This window comes from Vipera berus, assembly GCF_964194415.1.
Source record: "Vipera berus genome assembly, chromosome: 1".
NCBI classification, from domain to species: Eukaryota; Metazoa; Chordata; class Lepidosauria; order Squamata; family Viperidae; genus Vipera; species Vipera berus.
In genome coordinates this window covers 161,717,668-161,728,966 of record NC_138202.1, presented here as the reverse complement: position 1 = coordinate 161,728,966, position 11,299 = coordinate 161,717,668, and the positions used below count along the sequence as shown (strand labels likewise).

At 41.7% G+C, this 11,299-nt stretch overlaps 1 protein-coding gene across 1 annotated transcript; it reads right to left on the bottom strand.

Annotated features, from left to right (window-relative positions):
• Positions 1-9,285: 9,285 nt before the first annotated feature.
• Positions 9,286-10,672, bottom strand: HOXD1 (homeobox D1; the record flags this gene model as incomplete). The annotated part of the gene is made up of 2 exons (XM_081314337.1): positions 9,286-9,611; positions 10,141-10,672. 2 exons carry the CDS (start codon positions 10,670-10,672, stop codon positions 9,286-9,288), a joined length of 858 nt encoding a protein of 285 aa, XP_081170463.1.
• Between the last annotated feature and the right edge of the window lie 627 nt (positions 10,673-11,299).

Here is an 11,299-nt window from a genome sequence, read left to right as displayed (position 1 = left end):
GTGCAAAGGAAAAAAAACATAGCTATTTTCCCAGTCTGGATAGTTATTCAGAGACTATGTTTTGGATAACCCAATCTCAGGAAAGGAGGGGCTGAAGAAACATTCACAAGTGTGCTCTGAAGAATATTCTAGGCATCTGCTTTAATTTATGAAACTTTTTGCAGGTACCTTAGAGTTGACTAACATATAATTTAGCATGTTTATCTGGGCAGAACTTGAACCTGCTTGTCATGAGGAAGAAAATAAAATCCTTACTATTGCTGGGAATATGGCCACCTGTGCAGTACTGTAGTTCCACGTTGGACATACTTTATGTTCTTTGTAGAAAGCAATGTCACCTAGCATGTATGATGCATGAGACAGGCCTTCTCTGCTGCCATGCCTACCCTATGGAGCAACATTTCTCCCAATCTTCAGATGACCCTTTATAACCTGGTTTTTCCCTCAAGCATTGGACCAGAGCTTTAGATGAGCCCATCTAGACAAAAAGGTCTTGAATGGAATATGTGGTGCTTGGGCTCAGCTATTCTGCTTTTCCTGTTTTTTTTCTGTTCTGAGTGTTTTTCATGTTCTACTTTTACTTCCTTTCTTTTTATGCTTATAGCTACTGCAGTTGTAATTCATCCAGAGTTGTTTTGTAATTTGAGCGGTGGCTCAGTGGGTTAGGACGCTGAGCTTGTCGATCAGAAGGTCGGCAGTTTGGCGGGTCGAATCCCGAGTGCCGCGTAACAGAGTGAGCGCCTGTTACTCGTCCCAGCTTCTGCCAACCTAGCAGTTCGAAAGCACGTAAAAATGCAAGTAGAAAAATAGGGACCACTGCGGTGGGAAGGTAACAGCGTTCCGTGCGCCTTTGGCGTCTAGTCATGCCGGCCACATGACCACGGAGATGTCCTCAGACAAGCGCTGGCTCTTCGGCTTTGAAACGGAGATGAGCACCGGCCCCTAGAGTCGGAAACGACTAGCATGCATGTGCGGGGGAACCTTTACCTTTACCTTTATAAATTACATAAGCAAACAGCTCTAGATAATTCTGCTACATCTTCTATCTATATGACATATTTCAAATACCTAAAGACAGCTATTGGGCCTCTCTGCAGGTTTCTCTTTTTAAGCTAAAATATACCCATCACCTCCAACCACTTTTCATAGGTTTTCCTTTCAGACCCCCTATAATCATGATGGTTTTCCTCTGGACATGCTCTTGTTTGTCAATATTCTTCCCAAAATGCAGGGCCCAGAATGAAATACAATATTCTGGGTATACCTGATTAATGCAGATTAGAGAAGCATTATGACTTCTTTTGATTTTTACATTAGAACATCTGCAGCACTATTGTCTCATGTCTATATTGAGATCCACCAGGACACGCAGATTCCCAAAAGCTCTGAGTAGCTAACAATCAAAATCATCAAATAAAAAATAGCCGCCACAACCCCAAATGTAAATATTAACATCAAAAAATTTTAAAAAATGAAAAGTCATGCTTCTATTGGATTTCAACAATCAATCACAGCGTTTTTGCATTTGTTGCTGACTCATATGATCTCCCTTATCTTATACTCATATTCCAATAGAGAAGAATATTTGTAGCCCAGGGTTGAATTCTGAAGTCCTTGGTTCTCTCTGAGCTTGGTTGTTTGCTTGCAAATAGGTAACATCAACACTACCAATGCCATCAGTATAATCATTTGATATTTCCAAATGAAAAACTTTGAATATATCTGTCAAGTTGAATTGCTAAAATGCTTGCTAACCTCTGTTGCTGCTCAACTTGCCATAGAAACGGGCGAGAGAGAGCCTGGGAAAGAAACAGGAGTTTCAAGAAGATGTCCATGGACCATGAGACCCATGGTTATCAAAAGCAGGTGTCTGACAAAGAAGTGGACCATTCCCATAACAACAGAAAGAATGTGATTGGGCAACGGGAACACATGGCAGGTGGGGGTTATGAAAAGCTATTGTTAACTACCCAGATTTTCACGTGGGAAAACTAGTTGATTTTACTTCTTCAGTGCCAGGATGTGTATTCAATAAAGATTATCTCTTATGGTACCTTAAGGCCATAGAGTTTCTTCAGTGTTGAATTCTCTAGCTGGATGGTTGACAATGTCCCTGTTGAAATCATTTTGTTGGCTTCTGCCCATTGTTCCACCTTGCCAAGATCCCCCTGAATCTTGAAGTTGTCCTCTGACTAAGAACTTCGTTATCACTCTATGTTTATGGTGATAGCAAAGCTAATAATCAATTTTTTAGCCCTTCATCCAAGTCATTTATAAATTTGTGGAACAACAGTGGGCCTAGAACGAGCCCTCTGATACCCCATTCCACTCTTTCTTCAAGCTTGACATGGAGCCACTATGATTTGTTTAATCGGTTTTGTGTCCATCTAGTGGTAAGATAATCCAACTCATATGTTACCATCATTTTTACTAGATATCCAATGCTTTGCTGGAATCAAGAAACACAATTTTTCCTGCATGATAATCAGCTAATCTGGTCACTTTATCAGAAAAGGAAATCAGTTTGTGTTGGCATCTCTGACATTTTCTGTTCCAAACTTTGGAGAGGTGAGATGTCCTCATAACAAAATAGTGGAGAAATCCAGTCTACTAGCTAAAAAATTGTGACTGAATGATAGTATATATCCTCCTACCTATCCACTTGCCTGTCCAAGGTAACAGCAAAATGCTTAATTTCTGTTCTTTGCATTCATTTAAAAATTCTCTCCCTGGGGAAAGAGGGTTTTATTCTGAATGTCTCATTTTGATTGCTTCTATTTAGTGTCAATATTTTCCAACTTTTGGAAACTCACCCCATTATATTGTTTTGAGGGGACTAGATATTCATGTTCTTTTAATCCACAAATAATTTTGAATGTTTAGATATTCTTTTAATATGTACTGTAGAACAGCAGTCTCCAACCTTTGCAGCTTGGGGGGTGGGGGTGGGGTAGAGGGGAATTGGCCTGCATGAGCAGCAGGCCAGCACACATGTACACACAATCACACAGCCCTTGCCCAAGTGGCAGGATGGCACACATATGCACAGCTTGACTTGCATGAGCAGCAGGCCAGTGCACACACACAAGTTGAGCACAGCCCAATTCCAAATAGGCCAAGGCCTGGTAGTGGGCTGCAGCCCAGGGGTTGGGGACCCCTGCTGTAGAACACAGATACAGACTCTTTGAGGGCCAAGGGCCAAACCTGACCTAAAAATTGCCTGGGGAGCAGTTCTATTTGCCCCTTATAGGTATAATGACGTAATAATTTACCCCTTCTCTCAGAGTGAAAAGAATAATTTGTCTACAACTCTTGCAAGGTATTTTGAGGCCAGCTCCTTTGGTTGGGAGAAGATGTTCATGGTCTTCCATCTTGAATGTGTAAGAAAGCACAGCCTTCTTTTGGGGTGGCCTTCTTTAGAACGATAAGCAATGAAATTGCTAATGAAAAGTGGGGGGAAAGCAGTGCTTGGCCTATTCTATCATTATTAATAGAATGTACTGTTCTATGAAGGTGTTTATTAATTCTACAAAGCTGCCCTTAGCTTAATTGCTAAATTGTTTTACTAAATTGTTTAGCATATGTAAACATCCTCTGTTATCACATTGTGCCGGTTCTTCTCTGAAATGTCTATGATTCTGTATAATTTCGAAATACCCAGGTAAAAGATAAAACACTCTAAGATTCAAATAGCTTCCAAGAATAATTTTGGGGGCAAGGATGATAAGATCAAACAATTAAATATTATAGATGGATAACCATGAGTATTAAAGCAAGTGTTAAGGAGGAAGGTGGAAACCTTTTTTTCTCTATCCTAATTCCAGGGAGAATACCGAGCTATGCCTTAATTCCTTCCAGCATAACCTACAACCTGTTTCCAATTGTTTGCCATCCGCTAAACATATGTGGCACCCAACTGCTGTGCATAATGTTATAGGAATGGATGCTAGACCTTATCTATCATTTATTTGTCTCATGTGTATGCCCATATATATTACAGACATTTTTATTTAATTATTCAGGAATTGGCATATGAGTTGCATTATCTCATTCCTCTGGGCCCCCTTGCTGACAGAATAATGCAAAGGAGCAGTAGCTAACACTTACACCCTTCAGGTTGTTCATCAGGAAATAAGGCCTCATTTAATTGCCTCATTCACATGGGAAGAAAATTACCCTGAATAAGAAATGTTCACCATTAAAAGTGTGTCTCTTCTTTTATCTCTTCTCAGAGTGAAAAGTTGCAGGGCCTGGACTTCAATTGCAAATAAGTCTCAACTTTGGGACTGTGCCATTTTGATAGATATCGAGCAGTATCTTACAAAGTCAGCATGTGGATCTGTTTATTCTGGGAAATATATGGTATTAGTAAAGATAAGTATGCCACAAGGCTCAGCTTCTGTTCATTAGAACGCCCTGGACAGACGATTGTTCTCTAGCTCTCCAAACCTCCATAACATGGGGATAATAGATAATGTTCATTCTAGGAATGAACATCATGTTGAGTGGGGAATATTTTCAGCAAAAAAAAAGTGTGGGCATGTGTGCCTTCAAGTTAGTGTTGACTTCTGGCAACTGCCTGAACTAGTCCCTGAAGTTTTCTTGGAAAGATTTTGAAAGTGATTTGCCCTTGCCTGCTTTCCTAAGGATGAGAGAAAGTGACTGGCCCTTCTAAAAGTCTTATGACCGTGCTAGCTGGACATTCTTGGTGGTTCACATGGGAAAGGTTAGTGAGTTTAGGAGGGCAAGGGGAGGAAAGGAAGGCAAATAGGGACCCAGCGGGGGGGGGAAAGTATCATTGCAACTGCAACTGAATAATTGTGCAAGTAGAGAAGATGGAAGATGTTTGGGGAAACTACAAGCCAAAAGGAAATAGTCCTTTGTTGTTGTTAGTTCTGAAGTCATGTCCAACCCATCGTGACCCTATGGACAACGTTCCTCCAGGCCTTCCTGTCCTCTACCATCATCTGAACTCCATTTAAGCTCACGCCTACTGCGTCAGTGACTCCATCCAGCCACCTCATTCTCTGTCGTCCCCTTCTTCTCTTGCCCTCAACCTTTCCCAGCATTAGGCTCTTCTCCAGTAAGTCCTTCCTTCTCATTAAGTGGCCAAAGTATTTGAGTTTCAACTTCAGAATCTGGCCTTCTAAGGAGCAGTCCTTACTTGATGCCAATAGTGGGAACTGACGTTTCTGTCATTAAGCAATGCAGTAATAAAATATGATGTCACTATGGCCATACTCATGACTGCAGTTGTGGCAATTCTGTGGTTAAGCAACTCCCTTGCATCATCACCATTTGTCACCTCCTGCCAGCTTTTCATTGACTCTGTTGTTGTCGGAAGCCACCAGTAAAGGTCACACATGGTAATCACAGGATGCTCATTATAATGAACCAATTGCCAGGCACCTGAATTGCAATCTCATGGCTTCAAGGTTGTTGCAATGGCCACAAGAACTATCCACAAGTCTTTTTGTTCAGTGCCATTGTAATAACTTTGGTCTATAGGTCGAAGGAAGAGTAATATCATTTAATATAATTATACATGTTTTTACTCAGAAGATAATCCTATTAAGAAATGTATGTAGGAATAATATCTTAAAGCAGCGTTTCTCAACCTTTTCTTCACCATGGACCCTCTTTAAATACCTTTTGTGGCCACGGACAATGGCATGGGCCCCCAAGACTTAACTCAAAATTTAAATCATAACATTTCTTCAAGCCAATGCGAATCTGCTGTGACAACATCATGGCCCTCCAGGGGTCTGCAGACCACAGGTTGAGAACCACTGCCTTAAATACTGCCATATTACAAGCAAATGTGCCATTCTGTATCTAGATACCTGAGGTTATCACTGTTTACATCTTTACTCAGTCTCATATACATATTTGAGTGTTCAGAACCTACGTTCACATGTAATGTCAGTCTATGATTTTTTGTCCAATTTTAGCTTAGTGCAGTATAGAAATTTAGCATGGTGGCTTATCATCTGTATAAAAATTATTTCAACTCTTCAAATCTAACATGACCAACTCAAACATACTGTTAAAGAATATGAGCAGGGTATTAGGGTAATAAATTATACTAAATGTCTCCTTCAGCCACTAAATTCTTTTGATTTATCTATAGAATGAGTACCAATAAACTCGAGGACAAAAATTCAGTTGTAAAAGAGCCCTCAAGCGAAGCAATATAAGATTTCACTAAAAACACTCACTTCAAAGGTTCCACTTAACTATTTTCATTTCTTCCCTCCCTACTTACTTCCCCCTTTACTTTATATTGGAACAAGCGAACTGCAAACCACAAAAATGTATGCTCAAATAAATGGCTTTTATGATGTCATAAGACCTTTCCTTTTCTTAGCCACTTCAAAGTACCTAGAATAAGTTAATCTCATTGGGTTTTGTGGCATTTACTCCGAAAGGAAATATGCAAAGGATTGTGGTGTGCTTTTTATGACATGCTTAGAAATGTCTCTCAGGTGCTTGAACGACAGCTTTTTTTTTCCTTATAGCTTTTGTAGAAATTGAGTAAAGTGTGTGTGTGTGTGTGTATCAGTGTGTGTGTGTATAAAGATTATATATATATATATATATATATATATATATATAAGATTATACATACACATGTGTGTGTGTGTATACACATACATACAGACATACAGACACCAACCCTTTTTGATCCAGTCTTCAAGACCTATCATGGGATGAACACAACATCATATGTATCACATCTCCCAATGTGAAGGAAACCTCCTTCCAAGCTTCACATTAATAAAACACTCCCTACCACATTTTCTTTTGACACATTTATTCCAACAGAGCATTGTCTTGCTGAGGTCTTCTAATGGTCTAAAACATCAAGTAGATTTTATTGGAAAGGTCAAAGGAGGAAACAAGAAAGCAAAGGGGTTATAAAAAGTCCTGTATTGACATTTCTGTTTGATCAAAGAAGCTGTGCATGGTTACAGAAATAAGTCTCGCTAGAGGCCAAAGATCTTAATCTCTAGTATACAGAATTGCAGCCCAAATTGATAGCACGGCTCATGAACCCACTGAAGCAGACTTCTCTATAAACCTGGAATCATACTGCATAAGTGTAAAGTCAAAAATAATGGAAGCAACAATCAGATAATACGAAACTTTTCCAAATACAGTGGAATATACAATCCACCATGTCTAACAGTTATGGTCATTTTTAGGACTATCAAAGACTTTTTTCTCCCTGTGGGAAAAATAGCCCTCAGTTTCTGCTCTGGAAAGTGTAATTAAGTGAGGCCGCTAAAATATTGACCTGACTATACCCATATTACAGGGCAGGAAGAGTTCAGATATACTTCTGTCAAGTTCTGCAATCTGATATGACTTATAATGTAAGTCTTCAACAAACAGTTAGCACCCTAATCCTTGACCAATTCGTTGGTACTCACAAGTCAGTGACAATTCCAGTTTGCTTAAATGGATTTACTTCTGTTCCAGTTAAGTCTTTGACTTATGATTTATTTTGACTATTTGGTAATGGGTTTAATTAGCTTCAGTGCCCAAGGGCTTCCTTACATGAATTCTGGATCGAGCTGTTATAACTTGTTTTCCTTCTTTGCTTGCAGCTGTAAACCCTCTTCTAGCGACACATCATGTTCCTCAGAAGAACTCTAGAATGGGAGCCTGGAGTCTTTTTGAAATATCAAAAGTCTCAGAGGGCTCTCTCTTTTTCAGACTGCTGATTAGCATGAAATTAAAAACCAAGATTGCCACAGACTTAATGGCAACAACATGTAAACAGTTCTCAAAGTTTATTCATCAGTTGAACTTCTGTTAAAATCATAATGTTCATCTTAAGTGGTTCACACAAGAATAAAGGGCAACTCTCTATTTACACGTATTTCCTGAGACACAGTGCTTTCTTCACTTTCCTATCATCTCAGTTCTCTTTCCCTCAAAGGATGAACATGGGATATTTGATTTAACTGCCAGATATTTCTCCCACCATATTCATACACAGTTAATTTTTTCTCAGAATAAGAATTTCAAGGATTTACTAAAAAAAAGTAAATTTTCTCAGAAAAGGGAACTTTTAGAAATTTGATATTTAAATAGTTCTCCATAATTGAAACCAGGACTTTACTCTGACCCACCTTGAAGAGTACATTGCAAATCTGGAATTTTCATTAACATTATCTTCTGAGGAAATTGCCTTTATTCCTTTAGCAATGCTTGTTATTCCCTGCGTGGTGGAAGTTCTCTCAGAATTACAATTCAGTGTTCAACTATAAACATGACTACTATGAATTGTTTTTGCTGTTCAAAATTAAAATAGAACTTTAAAAACATACCCTGTAGACTGATTCACTGGACTATGTTATTTGTATGTATGCCCATGTACTTTTAAAGTACCTAGTTGGAAACAAAACCGAAGCTAGTTAATGCATAGCCTGAGAAGAACAAGGTGATGAAGCAAAAAACAACAACAAAAAAGCAGGGGGTCCTTTGCTTTGGAATTGTGTTAACTACTACAATTTATCTTGGTATATATCAATGCAATAAATAATAACCTACACCCATTTGGGTTTTTTTCTCTCTCTCCCTCACCCAACTTTAAAACCAAAGTATTTTAGATCAGTCTAGTGCCAGAACTCTCTAACAAGTATCATTAAGAAGCATCACTGCTTGATCCTCATAAACAAAAAGGAATCAAAACATCCCAATGGCTGCCCTACTAATGATTGTGTTTCCATACACACACCTCTAAGAAGATGGAGAGGTCCTAGTGGAACCCATTATATTCTAATTAAAAAGCACAGATTGGTTGGACCGAAATAGATTTAAAATAGTGCAGAATAGATTCCATCCATGAGTTATTCCCTATCTTTGGTTTTATTTGTAGAATCCCCCACATCAGTCCTAAGGGGTTTCTTTTTAAGTAAACAAATGTAATATCAGCCTGTAAATAAACTCAGCCAGGCCAGCAACAAAGTTTAGCAGCATATAGAAGCTGAAAGCAGCTTTCCCTGAAAATACATATAAATAAAATGTAAACATATCATATGCCTTTTGTGCCTTGAATCAGTTCTGTGTAAAGCAGCAGTTTTTCATTCTATACGATGGACTTTTTCCATGATCAGTGTAAAACTTAGTGCAAGTATTGTCTTCTTTTATACCTTGAATTCAAATATGCATGACTTCACACATTACAGAGCTGTCTGATTTTGCTTTTGAAGATTTTGAGTCTTTTCAGTGTCATGCATCTGTATCAATTCTCAGCATTATCATAATGCCACAATATTAAGGCGAGGTTTTGGTAGGAGAAGGGGTCACAGAGCACATCCCTGAATGTCTGGGGCTGGATACCGAAGGAGAGACTTGAGCAGGTACTCCAGGAATCACTATTCCTTCCCTTTCTCTTTTCTTCTGCTTCATCCTCCGATTTTGGAACCAGATTTTCACTTGAGTGTCATTGAGGCCCAGAGACTTTGCTATTTCCACACGCCGGGCTCTGGTGAGGTACTTATTGAAATGGAACTCTTTCTCCAATTCCGTCAGTTGCTTAGTGCTAAAATTGGTTCTTACCACACTAGGAAGACTGGAAGACCCACAAGCTGCGGGTTTACCTGAAAACAACAAGCATTGGTTGAGAAGATTGGACTGTTATGGACTGTCATAAAATATGCAAGTTCCTTGAATTAGATAATCTGGATTATACTTTGAGGAGGCAGGGTGGGGGGTGGGACTTTTGCCACGTTTTTCTCTTTTCAAAGTTATGCATGTATTGAGCCCAGGGGGGAAGCGTACTGTGTTGCTAATCCGGATTAGACAAGAGGATCCAAACGAATTAAATCTATTAAATCCAGCCCATTTTAAGAGAGTCCCAGCATTGAAAGAGACCATTGTAATGACTTTTCATGAGGTGGTCAGCACAGAGCACTAAGCAAGGTTTTTTTTCTTTTTTTAAAGCTCTGTAGGGCTCCTTGTACCATGAGAAAGTTTTTAAAAAAAATATATTCGCTTTTGGACAACTACGCAGCAGCTACAATTCGGGCACCGAAGGAGCTGAGGACCCTTTTGCCTTTTTTCCCAAGACGAACCCATCCATCCATCCATCCATCCACCGGGCCCGCGCGGAAGAAGCCCCGCACTTACTTTTAGGGAGCGCGTTCCTCTTGACTTTCATCCACTCGAAAGTGCTGGCCGCCGCTTGGCCGCCGGACTCGGTGCAGAAGTCCGGCGGCGGCGGCGGCGGCCGCAGAGGCGCATCCTTGGGGCAAGGCTGAAAAGTCTCGGCGAGGGCGGTGTAATCCATTTGCAGGTATGCGCCGCCGCCGCCGCAACCCGGGAAAATGGACGTGGCGTAATGCACCGGAGCGCTCCCCTCCGGGGCTGCGTAAGGCGCCTCGGGACGGAGCAGGTTGAAGTCGGCCGAGGGGAAAACGTGGGAGGTAAGCGCGCAGGGCGCCAGCTGTTGCGGCTGGAGCCGAGGCGGCGGCGGCGGCGCCAAGCGCTTGGCCAAATCCGGCAAGCTTCCCGCGGTAGGACCCGGGTAAGCGCCGTCCCGGCCGGCTGACAGGGCGCAGGGCGGCCGCAAAGCCACGCTGTCGGGCTTTGCGCTGCTCAACTTCCCAACTAAACTCGAGCTGTCCCCGCCCCGCGACAGGTACTCCAGGAAAGAGTTCATGGTTTCCTTCCCCCCCTCCCGCCCCCCCCCGCCCTCACTCCGGAGGAAGAAGAAGATGAACGTCGAGAAAGGCACAGCGGCGGCAGGACGGCGAAGGGGCAGCGGCGCCCGAGCCTTCCCTCCCTTTCTCGTTCTCTACCTGCACCCGCTCCCTTTTCCCGCTCTCCCTCCTCCTCCTCCTCCTCCTCCTCCTCCTCCTCCTCTCAGTCCCCTCTCAGGAAAGTCGGCCGTGAGGTAACTATTGTCCTAATATAGAGCCCGGAGGACTGGCACGTGCTTGTCTGCCGGCCAATAGGGGCCTCGGAAGAGGCAAGCCTTGGCGCGCGCGCCACCTGGGTTGCTGCTGGCCCCGGCTTGGTCTTTCGGCGGTTCCAACTTTGGCAAAGGGGAAGGGCGGGGACGGGGCTCAGGCAGGTGCCAAGTGGAGCCTGCCCGTCCTCTCTATAGAACCCGGAGTCGGATAGGAAGCGAGGGAGTCACAGTGGTAAGTTAGAGACCCCAAAAGCAAAGGCCATTTTTCCCCCCTTTTCGTACTGGATAGAGACAGCTTACGTTAAGAAAAGAAAAGAAAAAAAAAGTATTTACCTCTTAGAGTTTCCAAATAGCCAGTAATGGAAATTTTTAATC